Consider the following 22,425-nt stretch of genomic DNA (forward strand, 5'->3'; position numbering starts at 1 on the left):
CACGTGTAGTATGTTAGCTTCTGATGTAAAAGCCGACCGTTTTTTTAAAGAAAGGTACTTGCACGAAGTGTGAAGAGCAGTAGTAAACGAAATTTTCATTGTCTTCCCAATACTCGTAATACATTTCCGAATTTATTTTTGTATTTTGGGGGCGTGGCCCGGTTTCGTTTTTTGTATTGTTATTTCATTGAGAGTTTTCATTATGAGCGTTTTTTTCTTGTATCGAGGCATCGAGGACAACTTAGAGAAGACCTGAACGCAGTCTAGAGTTCACTGTATTTACTCCGAGTAGTTCTCAAACACAGTACGGGTCTGTACGATTTCCTCGACGATTTTCATGCAGATATTTGGATATGTCAAATGTTTCTAGTGGCCATCCTTGTATTGTTGCATTTGAAGGACACTATGCCAAACTGGTGGAGTCCCTTCCAACCAATGCAATGTGGGATATGCTTGTAAGCAAAGGATTATTAAGTGACACCACTTTGCGACAAAGCATGTTCGCTGAAAAAACTGACTGGGGTAAGACGCGCTTGCTGTTGGAGTGGATGAGGCCAGGACTGATTGTTGGGGTTAACCATTCCTTTTTGCAGTTGTTGGAAGTTATGGAGGAATTTGGAAGAACCAAAAACGATCAAGCTGTAATGAAGCTCGCAGAAAACATCCACAAGGACTTGCCCCCAGAAGCAGGTGAGACCAGAGGTATATCTTGTCTCGTACCCAAATTTCATACAAATGGGAAATGGTTTAGGTACAAGGCAAAAGCATATCTACAACCAAAAAGCAAAGCATATCAAATAAAGTGAAGCATACCTATTACCTATGACATAGATAATATATACCTTACCCTTATGACTAGTCTCACTCCAACAACTGACAGAGGGTCTGCGGGTAGCTAGTCTGTCTCTTAATGCAAAACAATTCTACAGGTACCTGTGGCTACGTAAGCAGACATGGGGCCAAGTACATTTAAAAGTACAAGTACTTTTGAATTTTCCAAGTACAAGTACTCCTGCAGCACTCAAGATAGTACTTAAGTAAAGTACAAGTACATTTTGCTGTAGTAAAATATACACTGTATTCAGTGTATTGTAGTATGTAAGTGTGCCTAGAGGGGTTGATACTTTCAGGTTTTTGTCAACCATTCTCTCTCTTATACTCTTAAAATGCACTGCCTTGAACAGCAGCATTGTTTTTGTTTGCTAGAAAGCTATGACATCATTAATCGTGGCAACATGATACATAGTATGGTTGGGGAAGGCAGTAGAAGAATCACAAGTAGTTGTAAATTGCACCTTCATACAATTTTGTTATTCTCATTGTACACCCACTGTGTACAAACTACATACAATGTTTGCAGTACTTAAAAGTACTTTAAGTACTCAAGTACATACAAGTACTTAGTGAAGTACTTGAGTATAAGTACAAGTACATTGGGGAAATTAAGAAAGTATTTAAGTAAAGTACAAGTACTTTCAAATTTATACTTAAGTATAAGTACTCATGTACTTGGCCCCATGTCTGTAAAGTAACGTAAGTAATAAAATGATTTCAAGCCACAGAAATGTTAGTTTACTATACTCGATAATACCATTGCTTTTAGTATCGTATCCACTTAACTACTATAGTGATTATCAAGTGTTCATTTATAATCTGCTCATTGACTGCATGATCTTATTGATTTCCAAGTATCCTTAGTGTGAGGCAACTAACTAATCTTGGGAAGTACCGTATAGCTGGTTTTTGTCACGCGGAATTTATTTTCGTGTAAAGTACAAATTCGTGAAGAATTCATCCGCAACATTTATAAAATCTCGCCGCTATTATCCATGGTGTGTGCATTTATTTACAGTAATTATAATGCAGTCCCCTTTCGCGCATACCTCATGTGATAGTAAGTAAATAGACGCGAGATTTTATTTTAGCGACAACACGATGTTCTCGAAAATTAGTTACACACTTTTTATACTCGCAACATTTAAAGCTCGCGACAAAAACCAGCTATACGGTATTGAAGTTTCTATTATGTGTGTGCATCTGTTTTACATGATGCAATGAATGGGTTGGGCAGCTGTTTCTGCTTCTATTGGTCCAGACATTGTGGTCAGATAATTGACCACATGCACTGCTGATGCAGTGACAGTGGTATTTTCATTAGACAACTTGTTACAAACAAACAAACTTTGATCAAGCCCCAGCCTTCAGCTATATTGAGTCAAAATGTAAATTAGCTACAGCCTTACTTCTTTGGTGGAAATGCTTCAGATTTCATGGAGATGAAACCTTTAATATTTTAAATATTCTACAATGCATGCGCTATTGCTTACTGTTTTACCTTTGATCCTTCTTTATCGTGGCCATCGCTCATCGATACGGCTTCCATCAGACCACCCAATCATTGCGCCCCCAAAATAATTATTGGAATATACATGTTACAATAGATTTTAAGACCTTACCACAGAATACTCGCCTGGAAAAAGCTACTGTACTTGTTATGTCCAGTGTCCAAGAAACTACGCATAAGTGTTAGTGTTTGTTTCTAGCAATACACTAAACAAGCATGCCTTAAAATAATAGAATACAAGTCCATTTTGCAGCTCAATCAGCATACACCTTGTTACTGAGTATATTTTAGAGTTTCTTTCTAAGTGGTCTGGGCATGAGCCTCAAGTTTGCCTGGTTTCACTCATAGGATATGAGCTGCTATCCTGTATTCCAATGTGCTAGTTTGTAGCAGCACATTAAAATTGATATATAAATGGTCTGGGAACAAGGCTTCAAGTTTTCTTGGGTTGGGCTCATAGGATATGTCCCACCACCATTTGCTATCCTGTAATATAATAACAGCAATGTGTATGTTTATGAAAAAAAAGTACACAAACAAGTGTAAGAAAATTTTCAGTATTATGAGTAGGGACTGCAATGATAAAAAGTTCTGAAACAAGCCGCTGAAATGAAATACAACTGAGTGCATGCATTTTAATCCCTAACTTAGCCTGATGATGTATGGCTAAGGTAGGGATTAAAATGCATGCACTCAGTTGTGTTTCATCTCAGCAGCTTGTTTCAGTACTTTTTATTGTTGCAGTCCCTACTTATACTGAAAATTCCTAATTTTATCTTTTACTTGTACATATAAAGCTGAAAAGCCGTTCGTCTGTGTGTGTGTCTGTCCATCTGTCATGCCAGTAACTTGCCTAGGACTGCCCATATCGACTTATCAGGTGCCCAGCATGAAGTGCTCATCATCCACCTACTTCAAGTTTGTTACTGCGAGTTGACTCGTGCTTTTGTTAGCTCTCTGCAGTGGGTTGAAGGCGAAGATGTACAGAGCGTTCCACTGAAAACCACAGCACAAACAGTTCAACCGTTAGAACGCCTGACTAGCATGAACGAGGTCATGGGTTCGAATTCAGCTAAAGGAACTGTTTGTTTTTTTCGTATTGCTTTTTGGACACACTTTTTAAAACCTGAACTTTTAGTTCATTGTTTCTCGGCAGCTGAAGCACGTATCGAGGCAGGACTTGAGCGAAATTACACACCCATGATCTGGCTACGTGACTGTTGTTGTAAATCGATATCTGCTTTTGTTAGTTCTTTATAGCACGTTAATGACATTGGTGTAGAGAAGACAGGAGAGTGTTGTGGTAATACATTCCTGTCTAAACCATATGGACAAACAATACTCTGCAGGTTCAATCCCCACCTAGACTAAATTTTTTTTTTTTCATTTCTGAATCTTTTGGAACAACTTTTTGTTTGCTTGAGCTTTGGCATTCTATGAACTCTTATAGACAACTGTAAATTGGGCATACACTGAGAGTGAGTGCATTACACCAGTTTTGGCAGAGGAGTATGGGTCTATAGCTTCTTTTATCCCCACTTAGCCATGCATGATGCCAGTCATTGTCAAGTTGTGTAGAAGGGGTTAAGTACAATCATGATAGGTGATAGCTAGGCATAGTGTCAGTCATTGTGTAGAAAGGATTATATGATAGTCCTAAGGTACAAACCAGCACTACATTTTATTGCAAATTGTAGGGATTTTTAAACACTTTTGTGTATTCACAAATTATACTCACTTGGTTCACTCCCATTTTGGTAATTGTTTACTGTCCTAGCATAGATGGCAGTACAACATTTACACTGCAGACCTCCACATGTACCAACTTAGTACCATACAGTGTACAACTGCTTATGTTTGTAGCTAGAAATGGACTTTAGAGATGGTCCTGCACATAGGGCAGGTACTAATGTTCTATAGGTACCACAGTATATAATTAAGCTTTCCAGCTACATAGACATGTACAAGGAGCACTATAACACATGTTGACACTGTTACTACATTCAGCACCTTTAATGTGTTGTAACAAGTACATAAAACAGTAGAACTGTACCTCTATGTTTTGCTAAGTTGTAGTGTAGGACAGGTAATGTTGTGAATACAGTAAGAGTATTTGTGTCTACTAAACATACCACGATCTTGGTATGAACAATGTAGCCAAGCCGCTTGCCATATATGTGACTGGATTGTGGAAAATCAACCCTAATGTCACTTTACAACTGGGATATTATGATTAAAGTAAGGTATTACAAACATCTACTCAGCATTACAGTAATTAAATCACCAGTCAGTAATCTGACTTACAGGAAATTTAGTGAAATACTTTACTTGGTGGATAGCTGCTTTACTGGTGGCATATGTAAGTGTGGATTTCTATGTATTTGAAAAGGACCGATTATCCAATATAGGGTCACATATAATGGTGTTGATGTAAAATTTTGTGTAGAAACTTTAAGCACTTTAAAGATGAGCCTGCATAGTAAGTACAGGTGCTATATCAAGCAAAAATACTTGGGCTTCCAATGATGTACAGGGTATTGTTCTTCGCCTGTAATGTATCAGTTCATAACTATAGCCACGTGCAGCTTTGCTATTTAACTTTCCTGCATGTTCACATCAGCTTTGACATTGATATCATAATGCATGCTATAGTGTATGTAGAGTCATAATGATATGTACCATTTGATTTGCGTTATTGCTGTAATTTCGAATATATTCCTGCACGTAGGGCAGGTACCAATACTAGTGAACAATAATGTCGGCTCTCATGTAATCAAAGCCAATAATTGGCTAGTAACCAATATCGATTGATACCGATTACTGAACTGATAATCGATGCAACACTAATTGTAATAGAATTTTCTTTAATCATTCTTTTTGCTTAGCTACAGTACCCTTGTTTTATCGATTATTTAGTTTTGCAATAATGGAATCTTTCAAATTTTATAGGATCCACAATCTTGAATATGGAAAATCTGGTTAGCATTGAGCCACTGAGAGACACAGTTATTATAGGAGGCCTGACACAAGTTTGTGGGGTGTCTGTATATATAAAGCTAAAAAGCCATCTGTCTGTTTATCTTTCTGTCTTCAATTTCTTGACGACCAACAAATTTCTCGCCACCTGATGCACATATGAAAGCGATTTTTGAAGTGTTCATTATCTTAGAATTAAATCACTTTTAAATGAAGACTCTAACGCCTATATTTTGTCGTCTCTGTTGCTTTGAATGCACGGGTGTAGCTAAAAACTTGAGGTCAATTCCTGTCAAACCACAGCACAAGTGTTTCAATCATTAGAGCACCTTACTTGTGTGCCAGGGGTTGTAGGTTTGAATCCAGCTGTCGGCACTATTTTGGTCTTCAAATCCATACCTTTTTGACACACATTTAAAAATCCACTTATTTTTAATCGTAACTTGGCATCCAAAGCACGTATTAAGGCGGTGCTTGAAAGAAATGACACACCCATGATCTGGCAACTCAATTATTGTTGTCGCAAATCGGTATCTACTTTTTTCGTTCTTTACAGCACGTTTTAAGTACTGGTGTAAGAAAGAATTGAGCTACATTCCTGTGAAAACCACAGATAGTCGACTTTGGTGTTTGTGCACCAGCCCATTAACCTCAAGTTATTAACACCCAGAGTTCAGTCCCACCTAAGCCTAATAATCTTTTTGGGGCACCTTTCGTACAACTGGATATTCACAGATTATCAGTATGGCAACTATGTAAGTTATGGTATGCATGCGTTGAGCTGAATCCTGAGAATTAATCAGCTAAAAACAAAATAGTAGATTTTTCTCAAAGAAAAGACTGTTTCATACAACCAAGTAAATAGATGAAGAAAAGACATGTGCAGTTTGGATCCTTAACAAGTTTGGGAAAGCCATAATAGATCCTGTACTTTTGTGGCTTCCCCATAGAAAATGTATAGAGAAAACTTTGATAGCTTATAAATAAGGCACTAGATATTCGAACAAAAACATTTTTAGCGGGTTAAGTAGTACTACAAATGTGCCAAATTTCAAGTACTTGTCTAATGTAATTCCCAAGTTATTAAATGTTTTCGAAGATTCAGATCAAAGCATACGTACTGCAGCTTATCTATAATATGCAGTACAGGCAACCCTTTGCTTGGACTAGTATCATACAGTATGGTAGAGCTGTATAGTAGGGTCTTGAAGATGTGGGCATGGCCCTTGGAAGGCCCTGGCTAATTATGCCGGCATAATAAAAAGCATAATAGGTGACGGAAAGCATCAAGCATAATGCTAGCATAATAGGGACGATTTTCGAAATTTAAACTAAAATTTTAAACGCATTCGTCGTAAATGGAAAGAATACACCCAATTTCTTATTATTACAGCTGAAAACCCCTTATAATAACTAAACGAGTTGTTTCTTTGGTGGTTACACACGCTTTGCACAAAGAAGATCGAGATACTCTAATAGAGCAGTCATTTACTCTAACAGAAAGTAGATGTACTGTAGTAAAACAGACCTTTGTTGAGCATAGTCTTGGTACTAAAAGCATAATATTGAGCATAACGGGCTTGATTTTTGAGCAATGCTCAAAAGCATAATAGGTAAAATTTCAAGCATAATTGGCTGGAGCCCTAGCCCTTGGAATAATATCAGCCATAAACCATCCTCAGAAATCCTTCACAGCCACTTGGCACTATTGGTTAGGCTAAATAAAGCTCAAAAATGCCTTCAAATTAATCTAAAATGCTCTCAACAAGTTGCTACAAAAAATTTTTTATATAACGGAGTTTTCTGACGACTGACTGACTGCCTGACTGATGCTTTCAGACTAGCATAATTCAATAACAGTTAAGACTATGGGCTTGATTTTTTCACCATTTGACGTCGCTTCGGCCCAAGAGGTGCCTTTTGACATGCCGCAGTACGTACAATGCATTCTTCATGGAATTACTAGTGTCCTCCTTTGTGTTCCATTCATCTTTGCTGACAGCGAAAAGTGTTGATTGGCGGTTGCACGTGATGGCTTCCATTTCTATAAACGGAATCATGCGCATTTTTGAGTGTTATACAATGTGCTAAATTTAACTATGAATGTCGTGGATGACAAGGGATTTTTTGTGGCAGTACTGGACATGAATGGTATTTTTATGTTGGCTACTTACATTGCAGATGTACTGTAGTGGTTGATTCGTACTGCTGTGTAACTGGTTGAACATGGCTAACAAGGAAGAGTCAGACAATAATTGATTAACTGGGTGTGTGACGCCATCTATTTCGGCTGATGTGGTATGCATGGGTTTACCAGTCATAATAATTATTTGAATAAAGTAAACAAACAAGTATAGAAATTTTAAACTACAATAGGAGTGAAAATCGAGTGCTGTAATAAAAAGTACTGTTGCTTTGCTTGTTTCTCTCAAAGTACAATAATTCTTTGTAAAATTGAGTGAAGAGCGACATTCTCAATTAGAATGATCAAGCTTCCTATTATAACAGTTTTAAAAGTGGTATCAAAAGGGCTGAATATTAAGATGGTTGAACTGCAGATTTTTAAAATCCTTTTTACTAGTGCATGTTGTAGTCATATCTACATCAACCCTAACATTCTCCCTTGTATTAAATAGTGAATCCATGAAATGCTATGTCACTTGTGTCTAATAGCGTTTATGCACTGTTCAACGTTCCACACAATTAATAATTCTTATATTATTTATATATCTGTGTACACAGTGCATATTACAGAATATAATCAAGCTGAACACAGAAAAGCAAAAAAAGAGAAAAAAACCTTCACTGCTCAGTTTAGCAAGCTTGTATTTAAAATTGAATGGTTGTTGGACAAAAATTGTGGTGATAAATTGGAATTATGTAAAAGCTACTGCACAAAGTTGTGTATTAGTGATGAATCAGACCAAATAATTTTTGGTGATGATAAGTTACCAAAACTCCAAGCAAGCAAAAGTTTTAGAGATCTCTTTCTTCAACTTCGCCACCACTGGGGATGGGATGAGTGGTCCATTTTAGAACAATTAATTGATATATCAGAGTCACCAGAGGCAGAAGTTGAATTAAATAAATATAAACAATTTTTGGCATCCAAACATGCAATTGAAATCATACCAGAACAATTTTCAAATGTTGATTTACCACCTAACTATGTCAAATTTCAAGCTATTTTGGATCAGCCGTATACAAAAATAACAGTGCAAGAATACAGTGAAATCAAAGAGTTTATTTGTGGATTTCTGAAAGTCAAGAAATATATTTTTCATCCGTACATCAACTTTCTATTTCGGTCCTTACACTTGGAATGGTATATTCCAGCACTGGCTGCCGTTTACATGATTGAAATGGCAAACCTTAATAAGGAGAAACTGATCAAAAACTCCATTGTTTTTATGAAAATTGGTGAAGAGGTTGTATTTGACTTCTATCATTCACAAACAAAAGTAAGTGTTTGTGTACCTGTACTTGCAATACTTTTACACTTCAGATTATAGGAATCCTGGAGGACAAATTGGCCGTAGATACAACTAATGTACACTAGTGTACACTGTGATGTATCTGGGGTAATATTTTATTAAAGGCAATCCAGGTGAATTTGTGTTAGATTCAGCCCCAACTTCACTTGAATTGTACTTCTTGAAATTATTCCATGAAAGGAAATACCATCACAGCCATTTCTTGGCCGCCACATTTTGATTTTGCATCTTTTCTAGCTTTTAATGGCCGCACCCTTTTTACAGCTCGGCTGTTACCACGAGTTCACCATGCTTACTTTTGTTTTCTCCCTGCCGCAGGTTGAAGGTGAAGATGTAGAGAAAACTTGAGCAACATTCCACTGAAAACCACAGCACAAAAGGCTCGACTGACAGAGCACCTGAATAGCATCCACAAGGTGATAGGTTCGAATCCAGCTAAGGGCACTGTTTTTGTTGTATAGCCACACCTTTTTGGCACACTATTTTAAAACTGAACTTTAGGTCATTGTTTCTCAGCAACCGAATTGAAGCATGTATCAAGGCACGAAATTTCGTGCCTATGATCTGGCAACATGGCTGTTGTTGTTGTAAATTGGTATCTGCTTTTGTTAGTTCTTCACAGCGCTTTGATGACATTGGCGTAGAAAGGACAGGGAAGTGCTGTGGTAATACAGTATTTTGCAACAAGTCAGTTGACAGTTTAAAAAAATTTTGGTAGCGACATCATGTGAAAAGTAGCCAATCAAATACCTCTTTGTTACGAATTTGAAAATTATACAAGTTATCTGATTGGCTACTTTTCACGTGATGTCGCTACCAAAAGTTTTTCAACTGTTAACCGACTTGCAAAATACTGTACATTCTCTGTCAAAACCACATGGACAAACAATACTAGCCAACTCAGCTGCAGGCTCAATCCTCACCTAGACCAAACCTTTTTTTCATTCCTGAGTTTTGGAACACCGTTTTGTTTGCTTGAGCTTTGGCATTCCATGGACTCTTATAGACCACTGTGAATAGGGCATGCATTGAGAGTGGGTACATTACATCAGTCTTGGCAGAGGAGGAAAAAACTAGTTATGGGTCGATCTATAGCTTTTTTTTATCCCTGCTTAGTCATGCATAATGTCAATCATTGTTGTGCAGAAAGGGTTAATTAAGTACAATCATGATAGCTAGGCATAATGTCAGTTATTGTGTAGAAGGGATTACATAATAGGGCATGCAAGTCCTAAGGTACAAACCAGTGCTACATTTTATTGCAAATTGTAGGGATTTTAATAAACACTTCTGTGTATTTTAAGTAGCCACAAATCAAACACTTGGTTCACTCCCGTTACTGTTACAATCCCTAACGTAGACTGTAGTACAACATTACGCTGCAGGCCACCACATGTACTAGCTTAGTCATACACATGCTTAGATTTGTAAATAGAAATGGACTTTGTAGATAATCCTGCACATAGGGAAGGCACTATGTTCTATAGGTACCACGGTATAGAACATAATACAGATATATACATAAGTTTTTCCGGCTACATAGAGGTGTAGAAGGGATGCTATTACACATGGTGATACTGTTGCTGCATTTAGCACCTTCAATGTGTAGATTGTGGTATGTTTAGTAGCCACAAATACTCTTACTGTATTCAAATATTCACAACATTTAAGTTGACTGACATACGTATGTATTTACTTGTTGTTTGCATACAGTTTACAGAAAGAATTTAAGCAAGTTTTGCTTTACAAGTGTGCCTTCAAGGGCCCGTAGACGACCAAAGGCAGCACATAGAAAAGTCTTAGCTAATGTCTTGCCCTACTTATTTTTTAAAATTTAATTGCATTATTAATACAGCATAACGTTTAGTTAGTAGCTGAATGATAAAGTGATATTTCCTTTTTTGGTCCCTATGGTAGCCTAAGTGAACCCTCTATTGGATGACATCATTAAACCAAATTCTTACCAGGTGACTTGTGACTCTCAAAAAATACTATATCTTATAACCAAGCTGAAATTTATATAGGGCTACCTATAATTTATAGTACCTGAACCTTTTACCAGGTGACTTTTCATCTAACCAAATGTGACCTGCTGAGCGAAAACCCAACTAGTTTGCATTTTTGTCAAACTTCTCTTTATAACTTTTTTGTTATCCACAGTGAAAAAGCATGGGCTGTCAAAGTTTTAGCCTTATCTGGTGGATAGTTGTGGAGTTGTAGCGATAGACACTAGGAAGAGCAAAAAATCGATTTGTATGGTGAGCATGGAGAAAAAAATTACAGACGCTCGAATAATCAATCATAACTCACGAAGGAAGCAAGCTAGAAAGATGGGACTTTGCGTATTGTATTCACGATGAATTGGGGCATTTAGTAAGGTGTATTTTTTCGCCTCAGTCCACCCATGAATTTAAAAAAGAAGGCTGTTTTGGCTTAGAAACGGTGATGTTTATGTGACATTTTACTGCAATGCAAACATACAGCCATAATCCCGCTTTGCTTCATGCCACTAAAATGAAACAAGATATTCTTACTCACCATTAACAGGCGAATCCGTTGGTCACTTAGTTTGCTTGATTCAGGCTTTCTTTCACTGTTTACTGAAGTGATTATAACTTGCGTAAAATTATTTTTGTAGTACGCATTTTTTACCCAATGTATTTCAATTTCGCTCAGTGGGTCACAAACACTCTAAACTCTCTACCAGGTATCTATTGACATTGCTACAGGGTAACTTATGTAGTACCTGAAATTTCTACTGGGTGACATGTAACCTGGCTGAACTCTCTTCATTCCTCTAGTTGAAGTTTTATTGTGTGACTTGTTGTCTAGCTGAACTCTCCACATTCAGTATAACTTTTCACCTAGCTGTCTGCAGGGTAATTTTTAACCTCTCTGTAGGGTGACTTGTAACCAGCCCTACAGGGTGACTTATGCCATGGCTGAAGTGTCTATGGAGTAAGTTGTATCCTCTCCACAGGATGAGATATTGTCAACCTGAAATCTCTAAAGGTGACTATTAACTTAGCTACACTTTCTATGGAGTGGCTTGTAATCTACCTCTGGTTGCTTGCATGTATGTAGCTAAACTGGCTTGTGACCTACTGTAGCTGAATGTCATATTATCAAAGCAATAACTTCTCATCATAGTCTTGAGCATGTGATGATTCTATGGAACTGTAGTGACTTGTATCCACGGTACCATAGGGTGACTAGTAATCTATGTACTTGTACTCTCTTCATGGTTATTTATAACGTAGCCAAACTCGTTACAGTAACCTTAGCTAAACTTTCCACTGGGTGACTAACTCTGTACAGGGTGACATGTAACCTAGTCGAATTCTCCACTGTGTGGCTTTTCAAGATAACCGAACTCTCTAAATGGTGGCTTGTAACCTAGCTGAATTCCTCTACAGGGTGACTTGTAACCTCCACTAAGTGACTTAGCTGAACTCTAAAGGCTTAGGGATACTTGACACCGTAAACTAGATGAACTCTTCACTGTGTAACTTATAAACCTAACTGAACTCTCTAGAAGGGTCTTGGAAGCTAGCTGAACTCTCTAAAGGGTGGCATGTAACCTCTCAACAGAGCTAACTGAGTTCTCTATAGTGACCTGTAACCTGGCTGAACTCTCTACAGGGTGAGTTGTAATTTAGCTGAAGTTTCAACTGTAGTATAGAACTCTCTATATATAACCTAGCGAAACTCTCCACTGTGTAACTTTTAAACCTAACTGATGTCTTTACAGAGTTACTTGTAAGCTATAGCTGAACTCTGTACTGGGTGACTTTTAACCTTTCTTCACTTCTTCCCTCCCCTTCACAATCCAGTAATTCTCTCTGATTAAAGCCAACGTCTCTTGAATTCCGTCATGTTGCACTGATTGATAAGAGATCAGTAAAATGGTGATGAGTTGGAAGAGATGCTGGATTCTTCATCTAAAATGGCTGATTAGTTTCATTTAAGCGTCCTCTTCAATGGATGTGCTCATCTTCTACTAGAAAGAGTGCAAGTTGACTCCTGTAATTCACTGCCTCTCCAAGTTCATCAGGAAATGAATTTAACTGTATGGACCTGACCCACACATCTTCTGCTCGTCTTACTTCCAATACATTTAGACCACTTGACCCTTTGGCCTTCAATAGGTCAACGAATCTCAACACCAGTCCAATCACTCTAATCAGTTTAAGCATTGATCCATGCCTTCTTAAGTTAATAATGGCCTCCAGGTTCAAACGATACTGTTGATTCTTAAGCACATTCACTAGGGAACAAATAATCACTGGAGGATTCTGTATTCTTTCTACCTCCGCCACTGATGCATCAAGTTTAGTAGGCATATCCTGCCACTGTTCTGATGACTTGGTTAAAATTTCTGGTCCATTCCACCATAGATAATGTATGCGTTCCTAATGGATTGGAAACGCCCGTTAAATTATTTTCCTATCCTAGTTACGGTGCGCCAATACATTGGGAAATTTGTTGAGTGGCTGTTTGGCTTTCTCTTGCTTGTTTGAAGGCCGGTTCGAAGGCTTGGACATTCCTTTTATATTGTTTATTGTGTTGCGTTGTGTACTGAACAAGAACACAGCGTGTCTGTGGGTACTGGGAGAAATATTGTTTGCGACAGGTGACAATGGCAGGCACACACCAGCTAATAATTCAACAGCAGTACTATTAGCCAACTTCTCGTCACCGCATTTACACAACCAAAGAAATGTGTGATACATTGAAATAAATTTTAAGCTACAGTACTGCTCAGCTTGAGCTAAACAATAGCACAAAGTAGTGCCTGTTTTCTGAAGTTTTATTGAAGCAGTGGAAATGTACAGCGAAGCAGTGAATATATAGCTAGCCTATTACACTCTACCTGCTACAAGTAATGTAAACAGCAGCTAAGAAACAATGCTACACTTTCTGTTTCTTCAGGAAATTTGCACAACCGTTTTGAAACACCATATTTCACCTTTGAACCTGAATTTTCTTACGCTATTGTTTACTGCTCTCCAGCATCCCTACCCAGTCCAGCCTCCAATTAGTGTAGGTGGTAACTAACCCAGCTGTAAACAACAAACACTAATTTGCTGGTTACAAGTACAGCGAAATCTTCCACCTGTCGAGGCCATAAAATTTACGCGCAGCGAAACGAGGATAGCCCATTACGTCACTATGTAAATAATACGGGCGTTTCCAATCCATGTGACATACATTATCTATGATTCCACCACATCACATTGTCCACCAGGTCTTGTCCTTTACAGGAATGAGAAGTGGGGTTTTGATCACCTAGATAGAATCTCCAACTATTCCTGTCTGCCAAACTATGCACATCTGTGACCCAATGTTGGACATACTGTTTTCAAGGTCCAGAATTCTTGATCCAACAAAGCACTGTATATGAATCAGTCCAACAAAGCATGGACATCTACGGAAGAGACTTCAAAATATTCTGCACAGTGTTGAACAAACGAGCTAATGTGTTGGCACCCAACAGTTCTAACCTTGGTATAGTCTGTTTCTTCATCGGAGCTACACGAGTTTTTGATGCTACAAGCCGGACGCTGATACTACAATCACTGTAAATGGTTTGAAGGTTAATGACTGCTGCAAACACATGTTCAGATGCATCACTGAATCCATGTAGCTGGTGGTTGGCAGGTGTACTGGACCCAACATAATAACACCGAGGTACCTTGGCTAGGGCCTTAAGCTCTTTCATCAAAACATTCCATCTAGAAAGTGCTTCCCCATCCAGTATCTCTGCCCAACCTGTCCTTTCCTTACAAATCTTCTGAAATAGAATCTTCATGCCAACAGTGAATGGGCTCAGCATACCAAGCAGATCAAACAATTTAGCTGACAATCTAAGAACTGAATGTTTACTTGGCAACAACGATTGCGCATAGCCAATAAGAGTTTGAAAATCAAACTGGAACTCATATACCTTTAAATCCCTTTTTAGTCCTAGTATCTTCACCTCCTCATTGTCACTAGATGGCATTCTGCCTTCTTCACTATCAATCAATTCACGTAATTCTGCTGAACTCATCCTCCATTTATGAAAGTTAAATCCATCCTTCTGCATCAGCTTCTTAGATGTACAGTACAAGTGAAGTTCTTCTTCAGCAGAGAGTGTCCCAACAGTAAAGTCGTCAACATATAGTGATTTAGATAACTGAGATGTCACTGCAGTCTCTGTGAGGAAATATCTGGTTAAATGTTGTTGAATCACTCCATTCATTATAGCTGGACTAAGTGTTAGTCCAAACACTAGACGACAGAATCTGAATGCCACTATTCTAGGTTTCTCACTCCTGACATCATCAAACCATAGGAATCTCAACATATCTCTATCACCTGAACTGAACAATTTGGTGGAAAGCCTTCTCTATGTCTGCTACCAAGCCTAAGGGTGACTTCTAAACTTGATAAGAATGTCAAGCATGTTCAGTGTCAAATTAGGGCCCATCTCCAAACAGTCATTTAACAAGAACTGGTTTGGTTCCTTTTCCGACCCGTCACAAACAATCCTCAACTTTTTTGTCAGTTTGTCTTCCCTGACCACACCATGATGTGGTAAAAAATGGCAGCATTCATTATTCTCATGATATTCCCTCTCTCCATGATACTGTCCTCTTAAATATGTCATCATACTCCTTCAGTAAGTGAGGTTCATTCGGTAGCCTTGCCTTCAATCTCTTAAGCCGGGCCAAACATTGTGAGAATCCATTGGATTGAGGTCAACATCCAGGATGCCACGATAGATTAACAATGTATCGTCCAAGTATCCAATGGAATTTTGTATCCTTAGGGAATTCAAGACTGTCTATCACAGCTGGTTCTACCGTAATGCCCAAGGATTCCACCTCCCAGAAATGTCTGAGAGGTCAGATTCTAACTACGCTCAACCTCGATCACATCTGGACTTTCCACCATTAAACTGGTGCTCTGTACGCATTGGTTGCAGTCGTAATTGCTACATCAAATTGCTCGTAAGATATGAGTGCTGGCTACCACTGTCTAATAACAGCCTAACAAGAAAAGAAGCAGCTCCCCATCTGATATAAAGGCCCTAGTCCTAGCTGTCTGCAAATGTACCTTGGACTTTGTTCACGAGACCGATGAGGTAGTATCTGCAGCACTCGCTGTTGCACCATTTAAATTCCTATTATCTGCAGTACTAGGAGGCTCACAATTGATTGGTGATGACACCGCCCACATTTGCGGTATCTTCTTGTGTTCATGCACTGACTGGCTCGGTGACCAACCAATAAACACAGAAAGCACCGTCCTTCTAACAACAAATCTCCGTGAGCCTGGCAATTAATCACTTTGTCACAAGCAGCTGAATAATGAGCACCTCTAAAATAGACACAATGTATTTTGTGCCCCGAATCTTTCAACACCAAAACTGATGCTGTGACAGGTACATCTCTTAGGCATTTTATGGACATGCCCACCACTCACTTTTACTGTACTGCTGATTTCTCAATCCTCAACTTCCTTCTTCATTACCTTCATTAATTTGCTCACATCCCACACATCTCTTGTGGTCACTCTTGCTATCTGCAATATAACATCATAAGGCAGCTTTGACATGATGATAGGTATAAAAAAAACAACATCCATACTGCTCAGCCTTAATGCCCAACGCATCCAGACATCTTATATTCGCGTTTATCTTTTGTAGACACCATACGGAGTTGTGACAATTTATCACCAATACAATTTGGTAACTTCAACAAATTGTCCATGTGTGCAGTGATAATTTGATCAGGCTTGCCATAACAATCCTTCACCAATTCTACAGCTGATAGGTAATTATCTTCAGTCAAACTCAATCCTTGCATGACATTGGCTGCTGGGCCATCCAATAATGCCTTTAAATAATTGAATTTGTCGATTGGTGACAGCTCTGTACTAGTATGAATAGCACTATTAAAACTACCCCAAAATGTCTTAAACTTTGTAATATCGCCTGCGAACTTCGGTAAATGTAGCTTAATGTAGCTTGGGTAGTTTTGGCTTAGCTCCAGTAACTCTAACACTTGAGTCTTTACTTAAGACTGAAGAGGTAAGTGTTTCACTATTCTTCATGGGTGTGCTATGACCTACTGCTTCTGTATCAATCATAGGCGTGGTCGAGAGGCTCGCGTGCTCAGTAGGCACGTGCTCAGGAGGCTGCACTGCAAGCAGTGTAGCGACTCTCAACATTTATCAACTAATTTACTCAAAAAGATTTCTATCTCCTTCCGTACCTGTTCAATCGTGTCACTTAATAAATCCAAGTCCATTATCTTCTTCGATATCCTTCACGTTAATTAACAACATCAAGCTTTCATCAAATGTTTGTAATAACTAATTTCTCCACCAGCTTTGAACTGACAGTTTTCAGTGCTCTCTCCTTTTAGAGTTGGCGTTGCTTCGTTGATCAGTCTAGAAACGACTCCCTGATGTCCCTTTCTTTTGCTCTTTAATCTCTCAAGCTTGGTAGACATGATTCTTTGGGTGCCTATTTAAAACACTTGGCACCAAGGCATACACGTTTCATAGACTTTGGGCCCATGTTGGGTGCCATGTGGCAACGGGTTCAACTTAGCCATGACTGTCTTTTTATTAATACACAACTCTGAACACACGCATGCACAAAAATTGACAAAATGGCACACGCTACCATGTTTAAGTTCAAATTGCTTGATTTTGACATCACTATTACTTGTTGATGGTTGTTCTTCTGGTGTGAGGTCTTCCTTAAATAGAATAGTCAAGCAAAATCTGTTGTACCTCAACAAAAACATCTCCATTAGAAATGTGTGTCATTGTGCATTGAAGTAGCGTCATGAGTATAGCAGTAGCATGATGTGACTTGTGCAATGCTATAGCTCATACCCCATGTGATTGTTGCAAAATTCAACATACTACTGCAAGCCTCAGTATAATTACTTTTACTTCTGTACTAAAGCTAAGAGATTGTGGGAAGAGGGATACAGATTCTGTGCAAGTAGGAAACTAGAAGCTGAGCATTAAACATTTTAATAGTGTAGCTACTTAAAAAATATAAACAAACACTTTCATCTGTGAATAATTTGCAATAATTGGTATGCAATCAAGCTGTAAAAAGGGTGTGGCCCCCAAAAATGTCATGGTGAAAAAAAAAAAGTGAAATCCAAGGTGGCAGTCAAGAATTGGCTGTGATATTAGAATAATGGTCAATATTTTATAGCAACAATTCCAGTGAATTCGGTTTGCCTCCTCCTCCATGCTTCTCTAGGATTTGGTAACAAATGCACCTACATTGTCTTTATAAAAGATGTCTTTGCTGGGTCTAATCAAAAACTGATAAAATATACTGATATTTTCAGCATTATACTATTTTAAAGTGTTTTATAATTCATGGGCACTCAAGATGTACCTAAAATATATGCCTTTAGCCCTCTGGTCCTGCAGCTTCAGATGTACACATCCAACGGTCTTGTTTGTTCGCGTTACAGCTATTACATGTAAATAGTTATGTGCTGTGTAGAAGCAGAAAATAATAGTTCCAGTTTAAATTTAGCTAGCATAGTAGGGATTAAATTTGCTGTTAAAATTTGAACATTCCTTAGCCACTTGTTATTAAGCATACACCACTGCATGTGTGTATGAATCATGATAGTGTGTCTCTGGATTATATAATATTATATAATGGATGCAAGATAAACTAGCTTCAATTATCAGCCATCAGATGAATAATAAGTGACCATATTTTCTGTAGAACTGGTAGGTAACTGGTTTTAGCAATTTATACAAATGTGTTGTTTGCACGTAAGTTAGCATATATTCATAACTGTACTGTATCTAACACATACTTGTTCTTTATTAGTCATAAAGACCCTTTGCTATCCTAACACTAATGTAGGACTATTCAACACTTTGATTCTCTCATGTTGTTTTGTAATGGTCTCATCTACATAGATAGTAAATTCCTATTATTTTCTCTCACTTGTCATTACATGTACACTTTAGAACTTCTTTTATTCCTCATTCTGAAGTATATAGTAGCAATTGTATATTGTAGTATACAATCTTTTTCAAAGTGTGCCACTTTTATTGCAATTGCAGAAAGATTCCGTTTTTCATGGTAATGATGATGACAGTGACGATGACACGCAGTTTGATAAGATGCCTGGTAGCGGACGTAATAAAACACTCTCCAGTGGATATGGTTACAAGTTCATAAATACAGTTCCTGACAGGTTGGTATGTAAAATTTGTCAGCTGCCATGCCGTGAGGCACAGAAGTGTGCAAAATGTGGCCATATTTATTGCAAGGTTGACCTTGACCATATGAAGTCCATTACTTCAATAGATTATAAATGTCCCATGTGTTGTGCTAAGCCATTTATCACATTTCCTGATACAGCTGTAGACCGTGAAATAAAGTGTTTCAGAATTAGTTGCCCTAATGAAGATGGGTGTGGTTGGATAGGAGAATTTCATGATCTGAGCACACATATCAAGGATGGCAAATGCTGTGACATAACATGTCAGTACTGCAATGATCTAGTGAAACCAACTGCATTTAGCATTCACATAAATGACGAGTGTCCTTGTCATTGCCAATACTGTGGCACTACAGCAGCAGTAGAAATGATCAACAAATATCACAAGAAAAACTGTCTTCGAAATTCTTACTTATTTAAGTGGTTTTTTGTCTTTGTGTTTCAGCAGATCCAACCAAAAAGATTCTATGTGTTCGATTCACCCATTGCTAATAGTGTTGCTCGCTTTCTCGTCATCCTATACTTTTCCCTATTTTGCATTGCTGTTCTGAGCTATAATACTGGTATGCCTCACAAAAATTTACTCCATGCCATTGATGAACAACAGGAACAAATATTGCCAGTCATCTTCAGAATAACTGACCTAATGGAAAAGATTAAAGAAAATGTTCCATGGGAGAGTAACTCTTTCTTTGCAACTAATGGTGGAATTGAGATGTGCTTAAGTGTGTACGCTAATGGCAAGGGTGATGGTGAAGGTACACATGTGTCAGTCTATCTGCATTTTATGCCTAGTAACAATGATATACAACAATTCAAAGATTGGGGGACAATAACAATAGCACTGCTTAACCAAAATAGTGACACTGGCCATTACACTGAGAACACAAAATTAGCCAGTGACATTGAAATTATGGAATATCCACAATTTATATCACACCAAACTCTTTTCCGCCTCAACGAGTACCTTGTTGATAATACCCTGTACTTTAGGATTGCTTATGAAGATGCCAATGGGATAGCTAGTTTATTTATAACAGGATATCACAAACTCTTGCTATGGTTTAAAACCCTGCTTTATTTATATTATGCTGTCTGTGGAAAGTCGTGCATACATGGTTTGATAGTAGGCATTGTTGTGGTAGTTTTAGAAGTAGTCACCAATAATATTGCTCTGGTTTATAGTGCATACATATTCTATTTAATAATTTTATGGATCTTTCAACTAGGTACTACATTAGATGGATTGGTTTGGTTATTTTTTTGCCATTCAGGGACTATGTCTATATGTACTGCTGATTTTGTAAGATTTAATCCGTGGGAGAGAAGAAGTACACTGTTAATGTCTGTGATGGCAGGTTTAATATTTGGAACTGCATTCAGTGCAATGTGTTACTGTTCACATCCCTAGCTGCTACTACTATAACATCCTTGGAATTATTACTGTTGTATACAGACGGAATTTTTTATAATGCACATTAATTTTGTTAAAGATTTGTAGTATATAATTACGTAAATGTGTATTGCTATCATAATATTGTTTTGTTATATGTAGTAAATTTATAATATGCCTGCTAGAACCAAGTGATTGTTACCACAAGTGACTGGCTCAGGGGCGTAGCTAGCCAGAAGGTGATGGAGGGGCAGGCATGCCCCCACGAAACACTCAAAATCATTCATAATTGCAAAAAAGGCTAATGACCCAATGGTGGGCTAGCCAACATACGGTGTTGTATTATTACAGCTTAAATAACTAGCTACGTAACCATTTCAGTACAGACTGTTTCAATCGAGGTAGCTATATTTGTCGAGCATCATCGCACGTGCCACAACTGTACTCCAACAAATTCATCCACAGTCCAGTAGAGCTAATACTTTAGTGCAAATACGGGTTACTTTACGTTAGCCACAGCCTGTGCTGCAGTCCTAGCACACTGCTGACAGGATGACGTATTCACTCACTTCACTCAGCGAAATTCAAATGCCATGTATTGCACGAAATCCCACCTGTCTTGCTAGCAGAACTTGTAAGCTTGACTGATCCACCTGACTGACTGACTAAGTAAAAACAGACTGCACTGCCGTACGTACAAAGGTCCAGTGTGATCGACTCGATAAAATAAACTTGGTACATTTATTTAGCTAACACTTTATCACCTCGTAGACAGTAGGTTCATAGCGTCATCTGGTCTCCTTTGTCACTTGTGAGTTGTGACTCCTGCCGTGGAGAAGCGGGTCACTCTTTTTAGATTCAAAAATGTTCTATCACGCGAGTAATCTAGGCTAAATATAGAAGTAGAGTAAAGTATCAATTATCGGACAATATGATGTTCGGACAGCTGCCACCCACTTCCTGGAAATCCTGCAGCTTAGGTTATTGTACCAAAAGGTAGGCTACAATAAGCAATAATTATCCTCCAACAATCAGCTTTGTGTGAATAAAAGCTTAAGAGTTACAGCCAATAGTATGCTTAGTCCGATAAAATCTATGCTCGGATAAAACTATCAGTTGTCGGACTTTGATTTTTACTACCAGTAAACAATGTCCAATTTATTTCAAATTTGTATGCAATATACCTGTACTCATTAGCTATTAATGGCCAAAAAATGGTTTCGTTATCTTTAGCATAGAGGGAGTACGAGCCCCCCAATTTTTAGCGGTATTGTCGGACTCCCTCCGCTTTAATTTAATCATGCCCACCAACAGAGTTTGTATGATTTTGTAACAAATGCACCATTGCTAAACCACAGAAAAAGGTAAATAAATATCTCTCAAGAGTAGAGGTGTGCTTTAAAGTTGATATTCAAGATATTTCCATTGGAACGCAGTATTTTTGACTCCTAAATGAAGGAGATGCGCGCAAGGTGGAAAAATGAAGTTATGCAAAACCACCTTCTGACCACCTACATATGCTAGTCTTGGTGTCCTATCACAAATACTGTCACGAAAATTGAAAGGCTTTTCTTTCTCTATCTTATATGGGTGAAACAAAAAGGACGAAAATGTTGCTTTGTGCATCCATAAAAGGTAGAAAATGGAATATCTTTTCATTTCTAGGTGGTATTCGCGACTGAGACACCAAGACTAACAAATGTGGTTGGTCAGAAAGTTGTGCCTCGTAATTTCATTTTTCCACCTAGCGTGCATCTCCTTAATTTAGGAGCCAAAAATACTGCGTTCCAATAGAAATATCCTGAATATCAACTTTAAAACACACCTCTACTCTTGAAAGATATTTATTTACCTTCTTCTGTGGTTTAGCACTGGTGCATTTGTTGCAAAAAGCATGAACTCTGTTGGTGGGCATGGCTAAATTAAAGCGGAGGGCGTCCGACAATACCGCTA

At 38.1% G+C, this 22,425-nt stretch overlaps 1 protein-coding gene across 2 annotated transcripts; it reads left to right on the top strand.

The window, feature by feature from the left end:
• The first annotated feature begins 201 nt into the window (after positions 1 to 201).
• LOC136269318 (uncharacterized) lies at positions 202 to 20,654 on the top strand. Of its 2 annotated transcripts, XM_066064865.1 has the most exons (4): positions 202 to 690; positions 8,063 to 8,781; positions 18,919 to 19,052; positions 20,309 to 20,410. In XM_066064865.1, exons 1-4 carry the CDS (start codon positions 354 to 356, stop codon positions 20,376 to 20,378), a joined length of 1,260 nt encoding a protein of 419 aa, XP_065920937.1. In that variant the 5' UTR covers positions 202 to 353; the 3' UTR covers positions 20,379 to 20,410. The 2 variants fall into 2 exon arrangements, with proteins under 2 accessions (XP_065920937.1, XP_065920936.1); XM_066064864.1 differs by having other exon boundaries at positions 18,919 to 20,654.
• The last annotated feature ends 1,771 nt before the right edge of the window (positions 20,655 to 22,425 follow it).

Source organism: Dysidea avara, chromosome 10 (assembly GCF_963678975.1).
Source record: "Dysidea avara chromosome 10, odDysAvar1.4, whole genome shotgun sequence".
In the NCBI taxonomy this organism is placed as follows: domain Eukaryota; kingdom Metazoa; phylum Porifera; class Demospongiae; order Dictyoceratida; family Dysideidae; genus Dysidea; species Dysidea avara.

Coding starts and splice junctions, on each gene's coding strand:
- LOC136269318 (XM_066064864.1), top strand. CDS start 354: ATGTCAAATGTTTCTAGTGGCCATCCTTGTATTGTTGCATTTGAAGGA. Junction 691..8,062: donor GGACTTGCCCCCAGAAGCAG/GTGAGACCAGAG, acceptor CTGTGTACACAG/TGCATATTACAGAATATAAT. Junction 8,782..18,918: donor TCTATCATTCACAAACAAAA/GTAAGTGTTTGT, acceptor TTGCAATTGCAG/AAAGATTCCGTTTTTCATGG.